The following is a 26,820-nucleotide window of genomic DNA, read 5'->3' on the forward strand; positions in this document are numbered from 1 at the left end:
AATCAACTTTTGAAATTATACATTATGTTACACTATATTGCAGGGACTTGCATCTGGAGTCTACCAGCAATTCTCCTTCTAGGTCTTTTTAAATAATAAAAAATAGATATAAATTACCTGCTTCTAACTCTGTAACATAGGAAGAAAAGTTGTAGTTTTCTCTGTTAAGCCTATAGTTAACCTGTAACAAATGGCCAAGATCTCCAATATGCTATATATGTTGTTTTAAAGTAGTAGGTAGCACAAACATGGCACAGTAAAATGGACAGGAAAGCATACAATTCATTATAATCTCTAATATTATTTGAAGATACCAAGAAAATGAACACCCCGTTCTTTTTTTTTTCTTTTTTTTTTTTTTCAGATGGCTCAGAATTTCCAGTGTTTTGTCATGATTAAGGCCCTTAAAGTAGAATTTAGGCCTTACTTTGCTGTAAAAGACAAAGTGGCAGTCTATTGGCTTCTGAATAATACACAAATGGAGTTTGGATTCATAATTCCAATACTGCGCATTTTTATTAACATTGAAGCATTCTAGGACAAAGTGTTAACATGAAAAGTTGGAAGGGGAGAAGCCAGAATGCCTAGAGAAAAATCCTTTCTTTTAGAAAGTCTTCATAAAATAAATATGCAAGTACTAAAAATGATGTTCAAAGATTTAGCTACAGCAGATAACTGTATTGAAAAATAGTTATTATATATATTAAATATGAATAATATCTGCCCATATGAATATACTCAGTTCCCATTCAGTTCTTACTATTCTAACACAATCACACAGTGCTCATAAGACTGAAAAATAGTTATAGTCCAGTAATTTATGTACTTTAGAAAACTGATGGAAGGTCTTCCAGTGCTGGATTCTTTCAGGAAGAGACCATTTCAAAAATCAAAGGATGGTGTAACTGGAGATAACTTGTTCCAGAGCTGTGAAGCTGTCCAAGAAGTCTTCCTCTTCAATTCCGTATTTAGTGTACTGGTGAACATAGGCTCTGTGGGAGGTCACAGCAGAAAAGTGGTAAGACATTAGAGATGAATGAAACCTCTGACACATGAAATCAGGCCGTATAGTTACTGTAACAACTTCAAATGATGGTTGGTTTCTACCTTGCTCTCTTGAACTCATTTTGTAATTCATAGTTACAGATAAGTCATGACTTATTTCTAATAGCATTTATTACTTTGTATACTGGTTGAGGAGACAAAATTGCATCTAACAAAATGGGCCTAACTGGGAAATGGAAGGAGCTGTGATTATTAAATGAGAAAAATAATTGATAGATTTGAGATGCAAAACCTAAGCCTGTGTGTGCAGGATGGCTTGGTTCTCATCAATGGTGTTTTTGTAGTAGGTGGTAAAAATAGGAATGCAGCTAGTAGGTGCAATCTTTCTCCTTTGACTTTTAGTCATAGAATTCCTGTGCTAGAAACTCAGAATTAGTAGACATTTGCTGTGACACCTGGTAACTTTGGGTTTATGGTGATCAAAGTAAAGAGTCAATTATTTCTTAGATTTCTTGTTTCTAATGAAAAATCAAACTAATGGAATTGGAGCCTGAGTAACAGAATATTTTTGAACTAAACTAGGAACTTATTTCCTGGAATGTCCAGAATGTCTGTATACAATTTAGAAACTGCATGATCACTGAAAGAGTTTGTGTATTATTTTTAGAATGGTCAGTCTGGAACGCACTAAATTTTGGGAGCTCTAGTATTGAGAAAATGGTCAAATTGACAGCCCTAGAATATGTACTGTTGCTTATCCACAGAACATAAGCTCTGTTCTGTGTAAGGTAAGCACCCTGCCATCATGTTTCAAGCATAAAAATGTTTCCACTAAAGTGTGGGAATAGTGTTTATGCTTATTCACAATTACTTTGTTGAAAAAGAGAGTTTTATTACAGTGATTTTGCTACTTCTGAAGATAACAACAGCTCTAAATGAAATGAGCACAATTATTTTCACTTACTTGGAAGCAAACATATTCCAAGCTTTGCGTACAACGTTGTCAAGAGGTTTCAGCAGGAACTGGCTATTGCTAACCAGAGAAGCAGACTTTTCATACTTATTAAATGCTCTTGGTGTTTTCCATGCACTAAAAGCATCCTGAGGGTTTAACCATGACGTATATAATGAAGGATCTCGGAAACTTCCTGTAGCAGAAATAAGAAAGCCATTTTGATAAATGTAAAGCTACAAGGTGTTGTTTCTTGATCTCAGTAGTCCTGGGTGACCCAATCAAGGTTTGACAGCTCAGGCCAGGCTTTGAAAAAGTCCGCAGACTGGTCAGCCTGTTGCAAATGTAACTGCTTTAAACGGATTCATTACGTTATCTAGGAGTGTACTCTTGTATCAGTACTTCATATGTGAACTATGCTCATCGCTCCAGAATAAATATATTTTCAGACAACATAGCTAAGAATTCTAACATGTATACAGACTTCAGTCTCTTCTTCCTTCCCTGGAATGCTTTAGGAAAAACAGAAATCCAAGTCGTAAATACAACAGCTTTAACCAATTACACAACATGTCCTTGGACATTAAAATCTTTCTAGAGGAAATATTGGCCCTGCTAGTTTTCTTTTTTTTTCCTCACTTTCATCAGAAATGGTTGTGAAGGAAACAGTGAGATGTGAAATGAATCGCTATGACATTGTTCTTTTCCTTCTCACCTAAGTCTGCACTGTGCGTATCTTTTCCTCTCAGGATAACCAGGTTGGCAATGGAAGTATTGAAATGCAGCAGCTTGTTTGTGGAATGGCTGGAGGGAACAGAGGAGCCTGGACGTGGCGGCTGTACTTGCCAGTCAATGCCTGTGAGGTTTTAGCAAACAAGGTATAAAATAAAGTTAATGTTTCATGAAGTACGGATTCAGACTAGCTGATGAGCGTTAGCTAACTAACACTGCCCCAAGCTGAGATCATGTTAGGGTTTGTAGTTTCTACATGTTAGTTAAGCAGCAATTACACAATTCTCAGAGAAAAACAGAGTTCATCCAGCACTATTTGTCTGGCAGTCACTAGTCTTACCAGAGAAAATAGATACTTGTCTCTATAGTTAGCAGTCTGCCAGCCCATTCTTTGCATAACTGGAAGTTTTACTGAATTCTCAATGTAAATGATATGGGAAAGCTAAGCATATGATTTTTATTAGTAGAAGGTGTAACAAGAAAAAAACATAGCAAAACTAATGATCCAAAGAATGTTCCAAATGTATCATTTAAATTAAGTACACGACCAAAACTGTTGGTTTGCTTTGCATATTTTCAATAGTTATAATTAACAGAGATGTCTGGGAGCAAAAACAGAAGCAAGCCAGGAGTTGCTGTGGCAGCTGAGTAGTTATAGAAGCAGCTGGCTATGTAGAGGCAAATTCCTGCTGTCTGAGGGCAGCAACTTGTTTCTGAACTGACTGACTAAAGTTAGTCAGTGAGCTCCAGAAAACAATAAGCTTTGTTTTAACTGTAAAAATGTATGCTTCAAGAGTGATGGATGCTGAAGATGAGTGAATGCTATTTACCTTCTTCCATTTTAGCATTAGCAATAAGCATTTGCCTTAGATGTTTGATGAGTCCAGGCCAACTGAATGTGCTATATGCAAGGGAATTTTCAGGCATCTGAGGTATGTTACGAAGACCCAACATCTTGAATTCAGGATGTGGAACTAATGTCTCCATTAAATCTCCTGGAAAAAAAAACCAACACAACAGTTGCTCATATTTGACAAAATTATTACATAGGCTAGTTAAAATGGGAGAAGAGCATGAGGAATTTTACAAAGATCTAGTAATTTAAGAAACAAAACAAGATATATAAAGGTTACATTTAACAAGTATACAGACGCATCAGACAAAATGCAAACTCTTCCTACTTACTACCGAGTTCTATACGAGCAAGTTGGCAACACTTATTCTAAAGCGATTTGTGTTGCTTCATAGCCTGGTTTGAAATCTCAAAAACCTTATACACTGCTGAAAAGATTAATAGGAAGATGAGAAATTTTAATTTTACAAGCAGACCCCTGGCAATATGGGTACCTTTCTCTAATCCCAAATGTCAGCCAATTGCTTGTTGCTACCAAACTGCACGCTAGCTTGTCTTCTGAGCTGCTCACAAAACTGACATTGTTTGTTTCTCTTCAACAGAAGAGAAACTGGTTACTTCTAACCTAATGCAAAATGTAAAAACTCAGTCCAAAATTACCGTCCTGCAGAAATTTCCTCTGAAATGCAAATAGGTACAAGGGTGGCTGTAGTCAGTTGAAAAACGAGAAACATGGTTCTTTTGGTAAAGAATGAAACCAGAAGCTGGGGTATCTAATTTTGACTGTGCTTCAAAATTGGGGTTGAACTTCTAAATAACTTAGTCTTTTGCTTCACTTTTCTTATCTTAAGCCTTGGGAATTATCCAAAAACTTGAGGAAGGAAACTGAAGAACTTAAATTCACAAAATGAAATGGGTACAGAAAGATAAATGAGAATGCATTAGGTGGCTATATTACAGTTAGATACCTAATGGGTTTCTGCTATAGTGTATGCCATTTTCTGCTGTGTAAGTGGGCTGGAAAACACTCCCCAGCTGATGTGCAATGACTTGATTTACATCCTTGAAGGAGATCTGTTTCATATGCATCAGCTGAGCACAGATCTTGTGGATGACATCATTTTCATGAACAAGAAGAGCATCTGATGACTGATATAGATGTGACAGAGTCAAAACAGAGTTGTAGTTTTGAACAATGACCTGAACAGGAAAAAAAAAAAAAAAAAAAAAAAAAACCAAAACACACAAAACCACGCAAATGAGAGTCAAACAACTTAATCTCTTTCTAGTTTATATTTCTCTGGCTACTGTCATTTCCTCAATTATGATTTAGGAAGTGACTCATTTTCTTTACCAAAGTGCAGAATGAGGTCAGGAGCTAGCACAGCTGTTTGATGGAAAGAGAACAAGACCTGTGAAAATCATGTTACCCATATCAGTTCAGAATAGAATCTGTCTGGGAAGTGATTATAATGTTCAGATATTATTGTAACAGGAAACGTATAGTTAGCTTGTAGAGCTTCTCATGAAACTGCACTGTTCCTTAGAAATTATATTAGTAACCTTAAATGTTTTGTTGTTATTAGCTTGAGATCTTAGTGATTTTGATAAATTTGGATTTTTTTTTTTTGTGAAACTGCATAACCAAATGTTAGGCAATTTCTTAGCTGTGTTACTTTGTCAAGTTTAATGTTCAAAAAGTGAACTGTTTTTCATTTCTAGTTTATTTTACTTGCAGATATTTTGTTTTGCTCATCAAAAGTAAACAGTTTATTTAAATTGCTCTCTCCATGTCTGTGATTATGAACTTGCAGAGTATCTCTGGGAAAAATGACATTCACCTCACCAGTGCCGTAGGGCCAGATAACATGGTTTAGTATAAACGAGGATGGAAAAGCATCTCTTAAACACTGCGTCACAAATGCTCCTAAACCAGATCCTGTACCACCAGCCATGCTCATTATCGTGAAAAATCCACCAAGTCGGTCACATTTCTCTGCTTCTTTTTGGACCAGATTCATGATTGCTTCTTTGTGTCTAGGCCCATGAACAGTGTAACTGTTGGAGAAAAGGAACAAGATGTTTTCTTTCTTTTAAAAGGAAAAAGAGCAAGACATGGCAGGTTTTAGCAAAATAAAAACAGTAAGGTCAGCCTTAAAAAAGGATATGTTTCTTTGTATTACTTATGTAACCTGGAATTATGTCACCCATTCTGTCTGTGGCAAACAATCCTCTGCTGCGATATTTATTTTGCAAAACATCTGTTTATAAATTGCACTTATCGCTTCGTCTTCTTAAATATATCCACTCTATTCTAAAACCTTACATTTTCACTGTAAACAATTTTATCTTGCAAAAAGCCGTGTAGAAATTTTGTTGTAATGTATGTTGCTCTTCTACCTTAAAAATAAATTGTTACATACTCTGTACCTCACACAGCTGCAAGAGTATCACTCCTAGGGAGTGCAGACAGCTCATTAGTCTCTACAGTTTTGTTAGTGAAGCTGGAAATGAGAGTTCATACCCATTTGCCCAGTTGTTCCCAGACCCTTGCTTCTGACAGAAGTGCGAATGATCATCGTATTTCCAGTAGCCAGACTTGGCAGCTATTGACAAAGTTTGGCTGATTACTTTAGGTTCCATGTCAACAAGTACAGCCCGGGCAACAGGTACTGGATAGGAAGAAAAACAAAACTAAGTGCTAATGTTACAACCTGTTGTGTAAGATAGAATTGCATCATGGACCGAGATGTATTCCTTCCATCCATGTAAGCTGACCTAGTACAGAAAACAACTTGGCAGTGTCCTGGATTTCTGGAGAACCATTGATTGCTCTAAGGATGGATCTGAACCCTATAGACACAGATCTTTCAGGAAAGAAATCTCTTGTTTGATGACATCAGATTCAGACAATCCAGGCCCTATTCCAGGTATTACCTATCTACAGGGGAAAATGCAGGTGTTTGGCAGGGAAGGTCAGTTACACGTGTTCAGTTTCCAGCTGCATTACTGGCAGACTTGCTCTGTGGCCTCAGGCACTCTACTGTGCAGTGATTTTACTTCCATGGTTGTTAGTAATGTCATGAAGGCAGAGGGTTGCAACAATTCTTCAAAACTGGAGGGAAAACTTTTATTATTTCTGCATTCTTATCTGCATTAGGCTGGAAACCAGACCCTCTGTGGGAAACAAAATGTTTAAACATCATACCTCCAGATTCTGCCTCGATGAAAAAGCGTTCTTTACATGCATCATGGTAGGATTCATTCTCCTTCTTGGAACACAATCCGTGTGTGCCATGGACATCACTGCAGATAGCATTAAACACCTCACGACCAATTTGATTACCACACTGTCCGAGCTGGACTGTCACTAGTGACATGCTTATTCACCTTGTGCTTAATCCTAAAAAGAAAAGTATGCCTTCAGTAACTGTGGAAAACAGAAGCTAAAAAAAAATCCACTTATCAAAGTGGAATTCTGATCACTTTTGTGATTTCTGACAACCTCTAGTGAGGATGAAAAACCTATGCAATAACCACTGGCTATTTGTGGTGAAATACTGACTGTCAGCGTTTTATTCTGAGTGTCAAAAGAATGCAGGTGGCACTTGACAATATATCAGTCTGTCTACAGGGCTGAGGTCAACCATTAGGCAAGGAGAGTCCAGTTTTCTAATGTTTGCTTAATAAGGCAGGGTAGAAGTGACTAATTATAAATCCAACAAAGCTCTAGGTTAGGCTCTAAAGGCGTATTAAACACAGTAAGTGCCATAGGGCTTAAGAAACATGAAGCCTGTCCCCAAGTCTCATTTACTTCCAGTCCTGCACTGCTGTGCGCCTGGTGCCAAAATCTGCTGAGGTGACAGTGGGATTCCCTACACTTCCACCACGCAGATAAAAGTTTTTGATACAGTACTGGTATGTTTGACGTTTCCCCCACTCAGCTTTTTGCAGTAGCTGTTTTTGCACTTCTCTATTTATACAAAAAAAACAGTTTGTTTGGTTGTTTTTCCAAACCGACTCCGTTATTCCGGGCTATTTTCCACCACCACCCCAGCTGTGCTGGAGCACTTTGCACCAGCATTCTTTGGAACGCCGCCAGCGCCTGCCAGCGGCCCCCGCTGCGGCCAGGTAGGTGAGATTTTTAACCCCCGGGCCCGATTTCGGCGCTGCTGCCGGGCGGCGCCCGCCAGCCTCGGGCCAGCCCGGGGCCGATAACCCCCCCCACACACACACGACGCCCGCTGAGGGCTCCCCCCCGGCCCCCTCAGCCCCCCTCACACCCTCGGGCCCCGCTCCCGGCCCTCCCGTCAGGGCTCCGCAGCGCTGACAGGGCCCCGCCCGCCCCGGGGGGCCGCCATGTTGGCGGGGCCGCCCGGCCCTCACACAGCCCGGCCTCCGCCCGCTCCCGGCGCCTTTCTCCTCGCCGCCGCCTCCCTCCCGGTATCCCCCGACCCCCCCCGGCGGAGCGGGACCCTCACGGGGTGCCGGCCCCGGTCCCGGCCCTAAACTCGGCCCCGACCCGGGTCGCCCCCTCAGGGCTGACCTCGGCGCCCCCCCTGCGCTGAGGCGCTGGGGCAGCGACGGCGCATGCGCGAGCGGCCGCCTGAGGGAGCCGCTTCCCCGCCGGGCCGGCCCGAGCCGCGCCTTCGAACAGCCCGCCTCGCGCATGCTCACCAGGCACTCCGGGCAGCCCGGCGGGGCTGCCGGCTTCACGAAGCGCTCTGCGCATGCTCTCTCCCCGTGGCTTCGCCGCCCTTTCTGCGCAAGCTCCGTGCCGGCAGCGAGCGAGGAGGACGTGCACCGCGCATGCCCGGCCGCCTCTCCGCGCCCGGCCGCCCGGCCGAGTCCCTCTCCGCGCATGCTCGGCGCGGCGGGGCGCATGCGCAGCGCGGCCGGGCAGCCGGCGATGGCGGCCGTGGCGGAGTTGGGGGGTGCGGGCCCATGAGGCGGCGCAGGCCCCGGGCACGCAGCGCAGCCGGGAAGGGGGCGGCGGCGGCGCCATGGCGGGCGTGTTCGACATCGACCTGGACCAGCCCGAGGACGCGGGCTCGGACGAGGAGCTGGAGGAGGGGGTGAGAGCGGCGGGCGCGGGCCGGCGGCGCGGGGCGGGCGCTGAGGGGAGCGGCGGGGCCGGGGCCGGGGCCTGGGGCTGGGACCGGGGCAGGCCCGGGGCTCTCGGGGCCTTCCCGCCCGGCCGGGGCCGGCGCTGAGGGGAGCGCGGCCGAGGCGGGGCCGGGCCGGGGAGGGCGAGGCCGCGGCCGTGAGGGCCCCGCGCCCGCCCTGCCCCGGCCGCCACCGCCTGGCGCTGCCCGCGGCCCCTCCCCAGGGACAGCTCCGCGCTCTCCGGCCCGGCTGCCGCGGCGCTGGGTTTGTTTTTTATTCACCCTGCCCCGTTTTAGCGCCAGCGCGGGGCCGCCGGGCTGTGTGGGGCTGTGTGAAGGCGCTGCTCTGGCGCCAGAATTAAAAGCGGAGCTTTGTAGCGCTGCTTCACGTCCCCGGCCGCGCTGCCAAGCGGGTCACCTTGCGATCTCCAGCCTGCCGCCCTGTAACAGCTCCGTGGGTTATGTCAAAACTTCCAGCAGTCTTACTGCAGCATCTCCATTAAGCAGCTGTGGTACTAAAAAAGTGTTATCAATAATTGTTTTCTATATTAGATGCTTGAACCGCAGCCACGTTTATTTTATGCTGTTAAAACACTGCTCGGAGTCTCTGGGATGCCCGCTGTCACAGCTGGAATTCCCACACCGCACGTAAGCTGTGGAGATGTTTGACAGCTGCAGGCATGAACAGGCCTCAAGATTGCAGGAAAAGCACTGTTTGTCACCTCAGTAATCAATAGAGCGTCTGGCTTTAAAAATGTCCATTGCATCACACCGCTATTGCTGCCAAGGGCAGGTTCTAAGGGGATGGCAAGAACATTCTAATAATTCAGTCATGAGAGATGATTTAAATGTTTTATTAGCTATTGTGGATTTTGAAAAAGATGGCATGACTGAAATATTTCTGGCACAGTTTCTGTGAATGTGAGTGTACGGTGGCAACTTGATGTGGTTCCTGGGTTAAATTAAGTGAAGATTTGAATGGACCTGATGTTAAAACAGGACTGACACGTAGGGAAAAGCAGAGCAGGAAAGAAAGGAAAGTGTTTTAGGAAAGCGTAAGGGAAAAACTGTGTTATAAGCATCAGAAAGAGGTTGCATCCAGAGCAGCTGAGATCATTAAACTGAAAGTGAGCAAGATGTAAAGCCTGTGGTGTTTTGTCTAATCTCAGTGGTGCTGGGCCACAGCACCGCCTGAAAGCTGTGAGCCTAGTGGCATCCAGAACAGAGCAGTTGTAGTTTTAAGGAGGTATGGCTGTTCTAGAAAACCTGAAGAATCAATTAAATGGAGTGGTAACTCATAAAATGTACAGCTGTTTGCACAAATTATTATGGTGAAAAAAGCACCTTTATTTTATAGTTTGTAATAAATGAAACAATAACTAAAGGGCCTCTAGCATCCCAGCTGGAATGCTGTTGCATTTTTTGGTTTTGAAACAAGAAGAAATCCTGAAAATAGTTGAGTGGTGTCTAAAGTAAATTTTCTTCACATTAATACTGAGAAGGAAAACCATAGTTGACAGCAGCAAGCGCAATCTGTACGGGCTTTGCCAGAACCTTTGGGTAACTTGGGAAGAGAAGTTGTTCTGGGAACGTGATGGGTGTTTATTCTCTGTGTTTGTTGTCGTCTAACGGTAGGGTCAAGGGCAGCTTTAGCAGGTTTTATTGTGAAACAGATGTCAGTTGGCTGGATTTCTATAATAAATGATATTGAGAGGACGGGAGCTATCATATCTCTGACCTGGAAACAGACTTGAACTTTTGGACTTGGCAATTGCTTGTGGGTGGCACCAGGAGTTAAATTCCCCTCTAGACTACCCCCCACCCAAAAAATACAGCAGCCTCAGTAAGCTTTGATGGTTAAATGATTTGGAAGCAACGGAAAGCTTATAATATGATTTTGTAAGCCAAAGCCTAACCAGATATCTTAACATACACTCCATATCTTGGTCTGCTATTTGCAATTTTTTTTTTCTTTTTTTTTTTTTTTCTGCTTCCCTGAATTACCCAAGTCACTCGTTATAATGTCTGTATTCAGTCTGTAGATTCCAGGCTGTTTCTCACTAACTTGCCATCTCTATTCGTGTGCGTATTTATAAATCTAAAACTGTAAACTATAGTCTAAAGCTTACTAGAAGCTTGCCCATTCAATTCTATTTGTGTGCATTCCAGCTGTCTGCCTGGTTTGCGCTTCTTTTGCCATCTAGAGCCATAATTAGAGGAAGGCATTCTCTTGCATAAGGGATCAAGTTGAAAATTCTTCGAAGAAAATATCTCTTCGAAATTGAGCTGCATTCCTTGATGGTGACTTGTCCTGGTGCTGAACTGCTAGAGCCTTCTTTGCTAGTATTTATGCATTAATCTGTCTGAATGATTATTGGTCAGAAAAGGTGTTTAACACCAGAGTCAGCCTTAATTATTTCATCACTATTGGGATTTGATTATCAATATAGAATAATAAAGCTGCCTCGGTTCATTATTTGCTTCTAGTTCATGTGAATCCTAGTTTATCAGTTCAGGCTTTACTGTGGTTCTAATTTGCATAGCACTGTAGGAGGTATTTAAAATTCCTACAGAAGAGCAACTGTAAATAATAATAGTAATAATAATGAAATGCCTTAACATTTTTAGGGTTCACTTGGGGGATGAAATTGTTACTTCTAATATATAATTGGGTGATCATTCAGTCAGGTAAAACAGTGTTTCCCTGTGTCATTTTTCTGAGATATGTTGAAGTTCTGCAACTCTTGCACAGGATTTCGTAGATTTGTTATCTTCTGCTGGTAACTCATTATTTATGACATTTAAACTTGTTTAATTATATATATATACACATATATATAACTTCATCTCTTATATATGTAAAGAAGTTGTAAAATACATCAGTACATCTATTTTTCACTCTGCTGTGTTTCTTATGTTGTAATTAATCTTCCTTCTACTCCTCCCGTCCCCAGGGTCAATTAAGCGAGAGCATGGACCATGGAGGAGTTGGCCAATATGACCTGTAAGTTGCTGCTAGGAAATGTTCTGTACTATTCATGCCAACTGTATATGATCTCTACTTTTATTACATTGTTAAGTTGAACAGAAAATCCTGTCATTCTTGTTCGAGTTGTTTCTAGTTGTTTCTTAACGCTAAAATTTGTGAATTGTATCTTGAAATAAAACAACGATAATAAAAAAAAATTCTGGCAAAACCTGCTGTTGTGTTTAATCCTTGTTTCTCCTAACACACCTATTGGATATGACTAATACTTGCACTATGAATGTAGTGCACTGTTTGCAGAACATTGTATGTTCTGTCAGTTTTATAAAGGTTACAGTGCATGTTTGCGTAGCAGTCTGAAGCAGACAAGAGTTCAGAAGTTCTGATTTAAAGTTCATGAGACAGCTACCACTTAGCTGACTTCATGTATAGATTTCCAGATTGTTTTCAGTGTCCCTTGTAAGAAGAAGGCAGTGACAGTTAAAACAGTTCAGTTACATTTACTTCAGCGGGGTCAATGTGTTGGCCTTGCTCTGTGTTTTTCCAGAAATGTGTGATTTTGAAGCATCGTTAATTTATGGTCCAGTCTTCTTTTGTGGCATGTTCAGAGTAGTGAGACTTTTTTTTGTTCCAGCTTTTTCTGCATGTTATTTATGTTACAGAAGTCTTACCGTGACCGTTGGTACTGTTGAATGTGATTTAAAACACACTATAGCCCTGTAGATCTTGTGGAAATACCTAAGTCAGTTTGAGGCTGTGGTCCTTCAAACTTAATTCTGGTATAACACAAAGATTTATTATGCATTAAAATGAAGGAATGGTCTTTTTTTGTGCAAGGTGCTACTTACTGCTTTGCACACACCTAAATACAATTTCTGATGCTAAGAATTCTCCAGATCTCCAAAGCAGCCATTCAGTTATGTCAGTTATACTCTAAGTTTTGCAGTAAGTAATTTGCTTGATTACTATCTCTTGATTATTTTAAAGTATCGGGTAGTCTTATATTCTTGTTTCGGTTTTATCCAGTGGCATGGAACATTGCGAAAAATTTGAGATTTCAGAAACTAGTGTAAACAGAGGTCCAGAAAAGATCCGACCCGAGTGCTTTGAGTTACTACGCGTACTTGGCAAAGGTGGCTATGGAAAGGTAAGGAACTCTTTTCTGCAAGAATAAATCTGTTATACTGAAGTCAGACAAAGTACTCACCTGCTGCCTTTGGTGAGGTCTAGTCTTACCACCCTGTATTCTGAAAAGTTCACCCTCCCTGAAGGTAACCTTCAGGGCTGCCAAGGTTGGGGTCTTGGGACCATGGTCAGTGGCAGGGCCTCACCAGCTGGGGGCAGTACAAAGTATTCCAAAGTAGTTCAGGTTCAGATAATTAGCTCTTCTCCATCAGGCAGCTTTGCAGTTTGCAGATGACCTTGTATCTGTTTTCGAGATCTTTGTTTTTAACTTTTGACAGCTAATGCAGTTCATAATAATAATAACTGGTAACGTCTGTATCGGTGTTGTGTAGGTATTTCAAGTACGAAAAGTAACTGGAGCAAATACTGGGAAGATTTTTGCCATGAAAGTTCTTAAAAAGGTAATGTGAATGCTTAGCTGTTACAGTTATATAATTATTTAATATACCTGAAATCAGTCTTTATCTGTGATGTGTACAGTTGCTACAGAGAAATAGCTGAAATTATAATTAATCTAACTAAATTGCTTACCCTGTTAAATTCTTAGTGGAGAATTTAAATACTTCAAGAGATTCCTTCCAATCTAAAGTATTCTATGACTTTTAAATAAATAAAGAATTAAACTTTGGCAAGAAACCTGTCATGTTATGTTGATATGGGGAAATTTTTATCCTGTTTCTGATTCATACATAGTGTTGTGATTTAGTAAACTCAGAATGAAGCTAAATATAAAAGTCTGAATTGTTTAGTGTGTTTTTGTACTTACACGCTTGTTCTTGTACTCACTTGCTTTTTATAGGCAATGATTGTAAGGAATGCAAAAGATACAGCTCATACAAAAGCGGAGCGGAATATACTGGAGGAAGTGAAACATCCCTTCATTGTAGACTTAATTTATGCCTTTCAGACTGGTGGAAAACTCTACCTCATCCTTGAGTATCTCAGTGGTCAGTATATGAAGTTCTGTTACCTTATTCTTCGTATCTTAGGTAACCTAGAACTTGGGTTTCTAATGATAAATAAAAGGGCAACTAACTATTGGCATCATATCTTAAAAATGCACAGTAGGCTAGCATTAAGAATACCTAGAATTTGTTGTCATTTTATGTGAAACAACTCTTTGTAGAGCAGTATAGATTAACTGTTTTTAATAGTTTTCCTGGAAAACAGTTTTTTCCCTGGCTAAAATAATAGAATGCACTTTAATAGAGTATTCTAACTTCTAACTTTTCTCATGACAGGAGGAGAACTATTTATGCAGTTAGAGAGAGAAGGGATATTTATGGAAGACACAGCTTGGTAAGTGAAACTATTTTGGTAAACTAATAGGGTTTTTTTGAGTGCTTAAATTGTTCGTTCTAACTTGGGAGAACTGTAACTACTCATTCATTTCATCGTCTAGAGAAAACAGCAATTAACTGGGCTTTGGGAAGATGTGTGTGTTCTGTGCTTACCAGTTTGTGCTGGCAGAACTACAGTCTTACTGCCAGAGAGGGTCTGCTGCTGGTTGCTGAGTGTGGCTGCATTCCACAGGGCTGTGGTAAAGGATGTGGGGGAAAAGACTGAAAGACTTGCTCTGAATCCGCTTGTGGTTTTGATCCATGTGCAATTTTACCAGCCAATTACTGACAAATTACTATCGAGTCTGTGTTCTCCTAGTGATCAGATATGTGAAGTGATAAAGGTAATTATTCTAATGAATGAGAATTAGCCTTTTGAGTAGTGATATTTTACATATAAACAAGCTGAAGTTACCTCTTTTTGATTAGGTTTCACACAACTAAATATGGTTGTATCTTCCCACAGCACATGCTGATAATGTCTTAGAAAAGCTTTGAAGTGCGTATGAGGCTGTAGTACCGCTCCACAGACAGCACTCAGGGTGCTGCTGGTTGCACTCTTAGCTTTAGGGTTTTTTTTCAGCTTTGACATCTAGATGTGGTAATGCAGACTGAAGCATGTTTTACCCAGTAACTGGTAAATTCAGATTCTTTCAAATAGATAATAAAGTAGCTACCGAGCAGATAAACCTAATGCTAATGGTGTAATTTTGTAGTTCAATTGGACTGTCTGTGCCCTTTGGCAAACAAACCTCAAAGGCATCATTGTTTCTCTAGCTTATTCTCTCCAGCACTTCTAATGATACTTTCAAAGAATCATTGCTGTGTACATAGTAGCCTTAGTGCTTAAGATGCTTCGCATGATTGAATGTGTCTAATTGTGTGGCATGTGTTCTCTTCCAGCTTTTACTTGGCAGAAATCTCAATGGCACTGGGGCACTTGCATCAAAAAGGAATAATCTATCGTGACCTGAAGCCAGAAAATATCATGCTTAATCATCAAGGTAAAACTGTAATAATAGTTAAACTGTCGGTCTTTTGAAAGTGATTCTTTAAAGGTCACAACACTTCATTCTTACAAGAATTTCTTTGTAACAATGGTGTGTTCGTTATCACTCCTGATATAACTGTGTAACTGCGAAAGCTAATTGCTTGCTTTTAGACGTCGCTTCCTCAGATTTAATGGAGAGGATCCAGCAAGCTCCAAGTTCTATGTATATAGACCCAGGCACTTTTTGAATGGTTGATTTGCTACTTCTGCGTCTCTGAAATTTATTTGAGCATAATTCTACTGGTTCATTGTAAACTACTTAAAGATCTGTGTCTCCACTGCACCTCTACTGATACTTCAGTAACAGGGATAACTGAAGACATTAGCTAGGAAGGGACAAATTAGGTAGGATGCTAAATAATCTGCAGTTGATATGACTGATGGAGCTGTTGACATTTTAGCAGCAATTCCTGAATGCACAGTTACTTTGACTGTATGACACTGATTTAGCCTGGCAATCTGTACCATACAGGATTTTCATGTTATACTAAACAACTTATTCTTTATTTTTATGGGTGATTACCTCATTCTGGTTTAGAACTGTATTGCTTCCTCAGACAATTGAGGTAGTTCAGAGTTACAGCATAGTGATGTTAACAATATTTTAAATGTATCTTATATATATGTCAGAATAGTAGCATTTGTGTTCTTAAATATTATTTATTTGATTTCAGGTCATGTAAAATTGACTGACTTCGGATTATGTAAAGAATCTATTCATGACGGAACAGTCACACACACATTCTGTGGAACAATTGAATACATGTGAGCTGCCAGATGAAACGTAGAAGTATTACTGTGGGCTGGGGGTAGTGGTTAAATTTTGCCTTTTTTAACTGGTGGTTCGTATGTTCAGTCATGGAAATTTTACTTGAAAATGAGCAGTGAGCAGAATTAGTTAAGCTTGTTAAAATACTTTCATATTTTCAATTTTTCTTATTATAGGGCCCCTGAAATCTTGATGAGGAGTGGGCATAATCGTGCTGTGGACTGGTGGAGTTTGGGGGCATTAATGTATGACATGCTGACTGGAGCAGTAGGTGCACAGTTATAATTGCATGTATTTCTCTTTATAGCTTTTGAAGTTATGCATATTCTAATTCAATTGCATGTATAAATATGTATATAACTGTAGAGGCTGCAAATAAGAAATATAACTAAAATATGGCTATACTTTGACTACAGTCATGAGCTGCTCTCATCCAAACAATTAGCTGGAAGTCCCATTTGCAGTAATTTTATCTGCTTTATAAATTACTGAAATGAGTTCTGTGTGCACAAATTAGAGACCTAAACAAATCGTATTTTTCCTTCCATTACAATGGTGCTTTCTAGCCTCCTTTCACTGGGGAGAACAGAAAGAAAACAATTGACAAGATTCTCAAGTGTAAACTCAACTTGCCTCCCTACCTCACACAAGAAGCCAGAGATCTGCTTAAAAAGGTACAATTTTAACAAATGTCAGTACTACACAAGTATGTAGAAAATAGGAATATAATGATACCACTGTGGCTATTCAATCCGTGCTTGTTTTGACTACTAAGTCAGTCTTGGTTTTGTGTGGCACAGAAAGTGATTTTCCTTGAAAATATGATTTTCTGATGAATGCAGATTTTCTGATTGTTCCATATTCATTCTGCATGGTACACATTCACGATGATTTCTGTCAGGACTAGTCTAATCATAATGGCATAACTAATTTGGGATGTTATTTCTCATTAAGCTGCTAAAAAGAAATGCTGCCTCACGTCTAGGAGCTGGTCCTGGAGATGCTGGAGAAGTTCAGGTAACTTTTGCTAACTCAAGAATTCTTAAATTACCTCACTGAAAATATACAGTAGCTTAGTGGGTACATCAGGGGAAGAGAATGTTTCTCTTGAAGTGTAACGAGCAAAAAAGCAACTCTGCATGACAAGTGATTGAAACATGAAATCTTTGAAGTTTAACAAAAGAGCAGTTGAGATTTGGAAAATAACTTTCCTTCTTTAGTTCTGTCTTCCAGTAGATCTTTTTTACTAGTTTCACAATGCTGAATTTGACAGTCAACCATGTAAGTGATGTTACTCTAGGAATCTGATGAAAAACCCGCCAGCCCTTACATTTAGTACAACTCTCAGGAGAAAAGTGTAACTAATTGGCTTTAAATGTTACACGGTGAAATCTTAAGCAAAAGCCTAGTTCCTATTTCTTCCAGCTTGATTTTCTGTGGTGAGATTAACCTACTATAGAGTCATTCCACAGTTCTGATAAGTTGTCATTAATAAAGTGTTTCATCATTATTTTCAGATATCTAACATTTAAAGTTGAAAAATGTTGACGTGTTTAGCATATCAACTGTCTTTTTCTAATGAAAACGTGATAGGGACATATGTTGTCTGACTAGGAGGTATGGTATCAATTTTCAGGTCTTCCAGCTAATCTGACGTAATGTTGCAGGATATATTACGCTGTGCCTATCTGTGATTTCAGAAAGACACCACAGGGAGGGGCTGAAAAGAACATGCTTATTAATTCTTGGTCTTGTTTTAATTTGCTTTAACAGTAACATTTAACAAAAACAGTTGTATCTTATTTCTGGAAGATCTTACCCTAAGATAAAATCTAGATCTTAACTTTTTAATCTTAAATTTCTGCAATTTTTACTCAGAAGGCTGGTGCATGACTGTGCTATTGCTAACTTTTCTAGGCTCACCCGTTCTTCAGACACATTAACTGGGATGAGCTGTTGGCACGAAAGGTGGAACCTCCTTTTAAACCCTTATTGGTATGTACTCAAGAGTACTGTGAGATATTCCTCCTATACCTTTAGGAAAGGTCTTAAACAATGTGGTATCTGAAGCTCAGAAACATTCACTCTTACAAACCAGAATACCATTGCTTTCTGTTAACTTTAAAACTTAAATGTATCACCCTAGTTTACTGGTTCTCAGATTGACCCTTTTCAAATTAAAGGGAGAAACTACTTTAAGTGCAGATTTCTTTTTTTTTTCTTCCTGAGATGCTATATCAACATTTAAGAAACAAAAACATTCCTTCATGCTTTTCTGTCTTATTCTACAGTCATGGTATTCAGCTGTCACTGGAATATAATCTTGCTTATGTGAGAAGGTGGCAACATCAGCTAAGAGCTAATTTATCCATCTGTTCAGGCTCCTGAAGGAAGAAAGTTCTACTTCAGTTTTAATTCCTCCTGCTTCCAAGCTGTAGATTAATCAGTCTTGGAAGTGCAGTTATTTCTGAATTTCTTCTTCTAAACATTATATAGTAAGTAAGATGATAGTTGCTAGGCAGAAGTAAATGAAGTCATGTAATTAAGTATTTTGGATGTTTGCTTATTAATATTTATACTGCGTCTAGCACATTTAGGCAGTAATTAAAGTTCACCTCAAACCAAAGATGTCATGAATAAGCCTGTATTATCCTAATTTATCTAATTTATATTTTGATTACATGACATGTCTTTTTTTTTTTGCTCTGGGTCCGATTAGCCACAGCAGCAAGGGCATAGGTACCCCTGATTACTGACTACTAAAAATCTCACTTTGAACTGACTTATGCATCGCTAATGTTGGGTATACTCTAGTATGGGGACTCCAGGCCTTTTGTCCTCTCCTTTTTTGAATGAAATCCAGAATGACATGAAAGACTGCTATTTCCAAACCAAGTATCTGAAGATAGCTTTCTTGTCTGTTATTAAGAAATTTTATGCAAGTTGTTGTTACTAACCAGGTGGTTTTTAAAATTACACTTCCATGGTTGCATGAAGGTCTCCACAAATCACATTCTTATCTGCCTTTTCAGTAACACTTGAGGAGTGAGAGAGGGATCTTGGAATGATGTCTGTTTGACTAAATTAAAGAATATTCTTCATAGCCCTTTATTCCACAGTTGTCATTCATCCCTTACAGTATAAACATTTCTCTATCTGCAAAAATGGGATGAAATTATCTGGAGAGACACTTCCAGAAACTAATTATGTGCAATTGTTCTATACTGGTTGTGGCCAGGGTTAAACTTGCAAGAAACTGGCATTGTATTTCTAAAAGTTTTTGTTTGTAATTTGACATTTTTTAAAGGCATCTTTTTAATTTGTGTTCCTTTTTGATCCATAATTTTTGCCCCTCCCCCTTGCCTTTATTTCTCAGTGTCAGTGCCCATAGTGACCTCCCACTGGCAGCGACAGGATTCCGACACCACTCCAGGGTTTTACTACAGCAGAGCTCTGCCAAAAACCTATGGAATGAACTCCATCCAGAGGCTACACTGATCACCGCTAAGCCATTTGGTTGATATCTGTAATATAAACCCTTAATCATTTTGTTTTTGCAAAGCAATCTGAAGAGGATGTGAGCCAGTTTGATTCAAAGTTTACACGTCAGACACCTGTTGATAGCCCAGATGACTCTACTCTCAGTGAAAGTGCCAACCAGGTCTTTCTGGTAAGTGAGCCAGACAAGTGTTCGGTGACTGCGGAGAGTTATGTAGTGTTACTTGGAAACAGTAGGGCATTTCAGGTAATTTAATTCTGTAGAATTTTACCATCTGATACTTGAAGCAAACTATCATAGTTTTAAATACATATACTGCAACAGGTTTGCAATGATTGCAGACTTTATATACTTTAGTTTGATTGTTTCAGACATTTTTTGAAATAATAGATAACTTAAAACTCACAGCCAACAAACATTGCTTACTTTCTGAAATGTCAGTGTTCTTACTTGAAATCACACTAAGAATTGTGGGGATGGGATTGTTTTCATAGACACAGGTACAGTCCATTCCATACATCACAATTAGTTAATTGGAGCATGCTTCTGTGAATCTGTGATCTGAGTAGAAATACTGGGTGAGCAGGCATCCAAGTAAGGAATTCCCTAAAGTCCTGCTGTTTGCTTCAGGAAGCGAGTAGAAGTTCATGTGTCTACAGTTACTGCCATTTTTATAATTTTCATTTCATGATAGTAATAACTGTGCAAGTGATCAGAAATGTAAATCTTGCATGTATGTTACAGAGCACTCATTCGTGTTTTGCAGGGTTTTACATACGTGGCTCCATCTGTACTTGAAAGTGTAAAAGAGAAATTTTCTTTTGAACCAAAAATTCGATCACCTCGCAGATTCATAGGTAGCCCTAGGACACCAGTCAGGTACCTCTTTTTTTCTTTCTTTTTTTTTTTTTTTTGGTAATACACTTTTTTGGCAAGTAGTTAAAAATATGGCCTTTCTTCTAAGTAACCCCATCACTTCCATTAAAGTGTTACTTTACAAAACATATTATTAGAGATAAATTTATGGTGTTTGGCAGCACAGGAAGTACTAATTGCCAGCTATACAAAACTGGTACAGCCTCACAGTCTGGTGACTTTGGTACACTGTTCCTGTAAAACTTTCAGAACATCCAAAGTGCTTATGTGCTGCTCAAGGATCATTTTAGTATAGAAAATTCTGCAATCATCTAGAAATTTATCCCAATAAATCAAATGAGAGAATTTTACTTTACAAGAGGCCACAGTAGATTATAGACTTGAAAACTCTCAAACTTCTGGAAGTGGAAGGAAGAATTAAATACTTCTCAACAGACATTTCATTTCGGCCGCTTGCAGAATGAAGGACATACCTTTGTGCTGTGTGTATCTTCACCTCTGATTTTTATATTTCTTGTTTTAAAGCCCTGTAAAGTTTTCCCCTGGGGAATTTTGGGGAAGAGGTGCTTCTGCCAGCGCATCAAATACTCAGACACCTGTGGAATATCCAATGGAGACAAGTGGAATAGAACAAATGGATGTGACAGTCTGTGGAGAGGCCTCAGCACCACTTCCAATCCGGCAACCAAACTCTGGGCCATATAAAAAACAAGCTTTTCCCATGATTTCCAAACGACCAGAGCACTTGCGCATGAATCTATGACAACACAATTTTTTAAGCCTTTGAAGGTGGAAAACAAAGAATGGACATAAGCCCCTTGAAGTTGAAATATGAGGGCTTGCATGGTTTACTTTTAAAAAGTGACAGTATCAAAGAGTCAGTCCTTGCACAGAGCGACTTGGAAAGCAAAGAAAAATGGATTTTTTTTTTCTGTCAATCAATGGTGCATAAAAAAACTTTAGAAAATGGTATTGCAGAACTCTAGGCACATCATCTAACTGATTCGCAGTGACATCTTCTCACCTTATCAAGGATTTTTCAGCTTGGTAGCTTGAAACTGACAGTATTAAGGGTCAGGATGTTGCTTCAGAATCACTGGTCTAGTTGTGAATGTGTCAAGGAGGGTTAGCCCTTTCACTAGGCAAAGTATGAAATGCCTATATGCTTGCGTCTGAGGAATAATTAGCATGCAAGCTTGGTTAAGCTGTTTCCTGCAATGGGGTGGAATCAAAGATGAGAGATAAAATTAATTGGTATTTCACATTCAAAACCTAATGAGTTTTTTTATATATATAAGAAAAAATATATATTTTTCAAATAGATTTTTTTGATTCAGCTCATTATGGAAAGTATCCCAAAATTAAACTGCAAAATAATTGGTTGCTGTGAAGAAAGCAAAGGCTCTAGTTCTGATTCTCCTCATGAAACAAAAAATCAATAAGCAAATTACTCAATTACCAGCTTGGCAATGCGGGGTGGGAAAGAACTGTTTCACTTGCTTACCCAGCTGAAATACCTGTTCCTGCAAAGACAAATGGATCTAATCAAATCACAGTGCTGCTATGTTCTAGGCTTAACTGGAAGCCATGGGCTCAAATACACGTCCTGCTTATTTCATCCTTGTCCTCAGCAGACATTTCACTGGGAAACATCACTTTTGTATATGCCAGTCACTTAGATGGAGACAGCTGAATATACCGAGATTCTTACCCATATAAAAGGTCAGGAAAAAGTGCATCGGAACACAAGGTCAGTCGATGTGGATATATTACCACAGGAAACACATGCAAGTTCTACACAGTATAAGCAAATAAATCTTTTTGTAACCAATGGGTAAGAACTTGAGGAAAATTTTTTTTTAATAAAATTTTGCTTATGGGAGTTCCCTGTCATTATACATTTCTAAATTTACTAATTTTTTTTCTATGCTGGGGCAATAAATTCGCTGATTGTATGAGGGAAAAAAATGTTATATGGCCTTTCAGTGAATGTCTTCCACAGTGGGTCAGAACTTTAGCAACTTAATTTAGGAAACATGTTCTAAGGACACTATTTATGTTTTTGAAATTGTCATAATCTGTACAAATGACTTACAGGTACAAAGAATAAAATAAAGGTAACTTTACCTTACTTAATACTTCCTGCCTTAAAGAAAGCATTTCCATGAACATAGCTGGTGAAAGGGTTAATATCTGCAGAGCTTTACACTAGTTAAGAGTGTGTATGGTGTGTGCGTGTGTATATGATCATGCAACTGCATACAAGTCCTGTCATTTTTTGCCTGCCACATGTTGCATTATCTTTAGTCAAACTGTGCAAAGTCTACTTCTAGCGTTTCACAACAGTAGGGATTTTTTATAGATTCTGCTTATTCTGTGTATACTGAATCTTTTTGAGCCATAGGATCCAAGCCATAAAACTCTACACATGCTGAATCCAATCAGAGTGCTGTTTTCTAAAACTTGCAAGCCAGAAGGATTCAGTGATATCTTGGTGATACTAATGAAGAACCAACAAAAATATACTTATGATTGGACAAAAAAAATAGAACTTTTTTCTTCCTGATAAGCCTTTTGTTGGAGGTTTTTGTTTTTGTTTTTAACTTTATAAGGAAAATCAAGTTAGTGATAGAAATTGTACTGGAAGGTTACCATTTCTAATTTGGTAATATGGCCGCTGGTGACATGTTGTGAAACCACAATCAGAGTGCTCACGTGTGTATGTATTATACAGATTTGCAAAGAGGCAACACTGCGAGCAATGCCTGCTCTGTGCCACTTGTTAACGTAGGTTTCGTAACATGTTTACTGACTTTAAAGCTTTTTTTTTTTTCTTTTTTTGAGGCAAATCTCTCTTGGTCCTAGCTACTGCTAACAGTTGCTTTTTGGTTGGCTGGATATAGCTGTCCAGTAGAGTTGGTTTAGTATGGCTGGCAAGAATGGCAAGAGTTGTTTGTCTGAATTCACTGCTTAATTACAGACACAGTTTTATCATTTTTAAAAGTAAATTTCATGTACTGTCAATGTTTCATCCCATAGATTATAAGTTTAATTCCCTACCATAACTGTGAAACTTTTGGAGTGTGACTCAGACAGCAAGCACACACTATGCAATATGGTTTATCCTGTATTTATTTGTAAAAATATCAGACATAGATCCTCTATATATATATAGTAGTGTCAAAATTACTAGTCATGACCTAAGGGGAGTGGAGTTCTAGCTCCTGTCTGGCTATTTCAGATAAGTGCAGAATGCATTGAATATTGGAGAGCTTAACAAGTGCTTTCTTTTGTTCATTTAAAAATGTCTTAAATTTTTCATTAGAGTATAGAATCTTATTTTTTTTATTTTGTATGAGCTGCGCTTTTTTAATTATAATCACTGAAAAAAATCACTATAATTTGATTTTATAGGATTTTTGTAGCATTACAAAAATATAGTAAAACTGAGGTTAATACCTGTTTTGGCTAACCATATAAAAGTATTAAATCTTAAACTTGAACAAAAGTCATATTTTTTTTTACTAGATGTTAAATAGGGGAGTATTTTGTTCTGCAGGTCATTATCACAAAAGGTTTATAGGTCAGCTGTGTTACCAGCAGTTTTTCTTTTCCCATTTAATGCAGAAGCTATTCTGGTATAAGATACTCAGAATTTCATCATTTTTTCTCTGTGGGAGTGATACATACATTTGATGCCATTTGTGTACTAAATTGTAATTTTGGGAATGCTGGAATAATTCCTACCAAGACTGTCTTAATTGTGCCATCTGACATTTGAATGTCATCCTGGTATTAGCTCATAATAAAAGATAAAAATAAATGAGTCAGTTGTTCTTCTGAATATCCTTTTTTTTTCTCACTATCCAAAAGCTGAACAGCTGGAGAACATTTAATATGCGTCCACACTATATGGTGGATGTGTACTTCGGGTCTTATTCTCTTTAACTCCCAAACTGCTCTCACTGTTAATCACACTCCATTTCCTAGTTTACATAGAAGTAAAGGCGAAAAAAAAAGTTTTTAAGAACAAGGCAAATTATTTCAGTATTCTTCCTCTAGGTCCTTGATGATTTACTGTATGTGGTTTCTGTGTATGAACTTCTACAGATTGTTCTCTTCTAGATTAACTTGGCTTTGTAGCTGTGTTCAAGAAACAAACTTCAGCTGCCTTAGTAGGAAAAAAAAGGTAATCCGTATTCTGTTTTTCATCTTTCACAATTTACTGGAGCTAAATACACTGCAGAATAAGATAGATGTGAATAGCAATTAACTGAAAATTTAAACACATGCCAATCCAAGTGACCTATTTTCTTTATTTTTTAGGAAGTAGGTAGGGCCTAAGTATAACTGTCTTTCATGACAGCTTTGAAGGAAAAAGGAGGGAGGTGGAATTATGCTTAGAACTTAAACGACCTGACAGATGCTAGTTCAGCTCAGTCTGTCTTTACCAAGGGTTGGTACCTTCACCTAGTTTCTTTGGCTCTTAGAGAGGGTATTGATTGCCATTTGTCATCCTCTGTTCTGTCTCCTGCAGAATCACAAGTGCTGGGTGTTGGTGTCTGTGTGGAAAGCAGTGCTGCTACCCTGGCCTGAGTGGGCTTGATGAGGAAGAGCTGCATCTTAATAGCATGGTGCAGACAAGCGGATCAGAGAGGATGTCGCTCATGGATGTAAGTTACTTGCTTCTTTCCTCTCTGTAACTAAGATGAGAATGACTTATCTTGTTTCATTTATGAAATGTAAATCTAACATGGCTGATAAATCATTTAAGTTATTTGTTTTTTAATAAACTGTGTTTGATAATATTACTGGGTTTGGATAATTCTCACTGTATCTTGAAGAAAGTGCTTTAACTGGGAGAGAGAATAGGACAAACTGTTCTCTGATTCTATATCTGACCAATATTCACCCTTATTCTAGTAAGGTAGTGTTACTAGTATGTGGCAGACAAAAAACAAAGGATCAACAACAATGCAAGATTGACTTAAAACACTTACAGCATATTTTGTTGTGCTCCCTACCTTTCCAGGCAAGTTGGTTATTATAGTTTAAGAGAAGGGCAAATATGTCTTAGGCTTATTCACACAAAGCTTTTTTTTTGTAGGTGCTGTTTGTTTTCTAAATTAAATATGGTACTCAGATTACTTACACAATATTCATACAATATCTGTATTAAGGAAAAAAAAAACACCACAACAAATTAGAACCCCATTTAGGTAAGCTGTATGTTCAGATTGTTTAGAAAAGTCCAAATATGATTACATAACTGTCTGAAGAGCCACATAAGCTGTCAAAGTTCTGTGGGTGTTTCAGATTCAGAATCCAACCTTAAGTTCCCCCTACTCACTTTTGTTCCTTGACAGATTCAGTTCTTGTCTATCACTCAAGGTAAGTTCTGCTGCAGCAGCAGTCTGGGCATTAGCATAGATGAAATTCAGATGACAGAGACCTGATCTTGTATCAGCTTTAAATGCAAACTAAGGCACAGCTAGATCTCTCCAAGGAAACAAAGAGCAGTTTGTTCTGCCAGTACTGGAGGCATGAGCACTAGCCCATTATAGCACAGCTCAGGCTGTGGCCAAGCACTAATTTCTCCCTGACACCCTCTGGCCTGCACTAACACCATTCAGCTGCACATTCTCCAAACTAAGTACCTCACCTGCTGGGAAAGGCCTCCCTGAGAACCAGTCTCTTCTACTCACATAAGTTTCCAATTACATACTTGGAAGCTTTTGCCTGTTTTCTTTAAGCTGGAGTCCTTTTCCCAGTCACTCAGATTCCATGGTGGAACAACCATATAGCACCCTTATCTGAACTGCAGTAAACTTCAAACAAATGTAATGAGCAAATATTTAGTATGCTATAGAAAAACCCAGGCTGACATAAAATGATACCTGTTAGCTTGAGTTTTCCTTAAGATTTTATTCAGAATAGTGAATCTTACTAGTATTATACTTTAGCTGTACCTTTAAGCACTCTCCCATCATGCTCTGTCAGCCCTATAAATCTGTCTGCTTCTGCTGCAACTTTGCAGTACTTGGGCACCCTGCCTGGCTGTTTGAGTTGCTACATCATTCATCAAGTAAGTGTTTAACTTGTGAATTCCTTTTTCCTAATTTAGGAGTTTCCTAAAGATATTCAGTTAAGACAAACTCAAGTTAATGACAACTTAATTCAGCTTTGCCTGTAAGAATAACAAACGGTTGTTTTGTTGTTTTTTAGTATTTTCTGAATAGCAAGGTGAGAAAAGACAAGCAGGAAAAAAAAAGGAATTAAGATAGGTAAGTTAGATCTATAATCAGCATAAAGACTAGTCATGAATAAATCGGAGCATTTGTGTTTTTGTTTCTCATAAGACATCAGTTTAACCAGCAAGGTATGCCTAGCAGTGAGCTGTTACTATGTACTTACATGTAAGTTAATACTGAAACAGTAATGAAACTTGTTATTTTATTCAATGTGCA

At 39.2% G+C, this 26,820-nt stretch overlaps 2 protein-coding genes across 41 annotated transcripts in view; one reads left to right on the plus strand and one right to left on the minus strand.

Moving 5' to 3' along the window:
• Window positions 1-442: 442 nt before the first annotated feature.
• Window positions 443-8,123, minus strand: TUBD1 (tubulin delta 1). 2 transcript variants are annotated; one of them, XM_084299449.1, is made up of 9 exons: window positions 8,089-8,123; window positions 6,751-6,945; window positions 6,067-6,214; window positions 5,384-5,600; window positions 4,511-4,691; window positions 3,520-3,684; window positions 2,673-2,813; window positions 1,970-2,153; window positions 443-992 (listed from the first exon to the last, which is right to left on the minus strand). In XM_084299449.1, exons 2-9 carry the CDS (start codon window positions 6,920-6,922, stop codon window positions 890-892), a joined length of 1,311 nt encoding a protein of 436 aa, XP_084155575.1. In that variant the 5' UTR covers window positions 6,923-6,945; window positions 8,089-8,123; the 3' UTR covers window positions 443-889. The 2 variants fall into 2 exon arrangements, with proteins under 2 accessions (XP_084155575.1, XP_084155576.1); XM_084299450.1 differs by having other exon boundaries at window positions 4,511-4,742.
• Window positions 8,124-8,424: 301 nt separating this feature from the next.
• Window positions 8,425-26,820, plus strand: part of RPS6KB1 (ribosomal protein S6 kinase B1) — a 54,537-nt gene continuing 36,141 nt past the window's right edge. For 35 of the 39 annotated variants that reach the window (XM_084299810.1, XM_084299808.1, XM_084299776.1 and 32 more), the window contains exons 1-17: window positions 8,425-8,617; window positions 11,602-11,651; window positions 12,660-12,780; window positions 13,151-13,219; window positions 13,618-13,765; window positions 14,060-14,117; window positions 15,062-15,162; window positions 15,884-15,974; window positions 16,155-16,245; window positions 16,545-16,652; window positions 16,933-16,995; window positions 17,896-17,973; window positions 19,541-19,648; window positions 20,244-20,356; window positions 20,879-24,542; window positions 24,891-25,026; window positions 26,579-26,637. In XM_084299810.1, the coding sequence (XP_084155936.1) occupies window positions 8,546-8,617; window positions 11,602-11,651; window positions 12,660-12,780; window positions 13,151-13,219; window positions 13,618-13,765; window positions 14,060-14,117; window positions 15,062-15,162; window positions 15,884-15,974; window positions 16,155-16,245; window positions 16,545-16,652; window positions 16,933-16,995; window positions 17,896-17,973; window positions 19,541-19,648; window positions 20,244-20,356; window positions 20,879-21,116 (1,509 nt within the window). In that variant the 5' untranslated portion in view covers window positions 8,425-8,545 and the 3' untranslated portion in view covers window positions 21,117-24,542; window positions 24,891-25,026; window positions 26,579-26,637. The remainder of the gene's footprint in view (window positions 8,618-11,601; window positions 11,652-12,659; window positions 12,781-13,150; window positions 13,220-13,617; window positions 13,766-14,059; window positions 14,118-15,061; window positions 15,163-15,883; window positions 15,975-16,154; window positions 16,246-16,544; window positions 16,653-16,932; window positions 16,996-17,895; window positions 17,974-19,540; window positions 19,649-20,243; window positions 20,357-20,878; window positions 24,543-24,890; window positions 25,027-26,578; window positions 26,638-26,820) is intronic. The other 4 variants (XM_084299795.1, XM_084299800.1, XM_084299801.1 and 1 more) reach the window with 1 other exon arrangement.

Source organism: Netta rufina (genome assembly GCF_964035555.1).
Source record: "Netta rufina genome assembly, chromosome: 21".
In the NCBI taxonomy this organism is placed as follows: Eukaryota; Metazoa; Chordata; class Aves; order Anseriformes; family Anatidae; genus Netta; species Netta rufina.

What these genes read in the sequence shown, in the direction of transcription:
- TUBD1 (XM_084299450.1), bottom strand. Translation starts at nt 6,922, where the DNA reads ATGTCACTAGTGACAGTCCAGCTCGGACAGTGTGGTAATCAAATTGGT. An exon ending in GGCCCTACGGCACTGGTGAG is followed by an intron (nt 4,743 to 5,383) that starts GTGAATGTCATT and finishes TTTCCTGTTCAG; the next exon opens with GTCATTGTTCAAAACTACAA. An exon ending in CTATAGCAGAAACCCATTAG is followed by an intron (nt 3,685 to 4,510) that starts GTATCTAACTGT and finishes TTTTTTTTCCAG; the next exon opens with GAGATTTAATGGAGACATTA.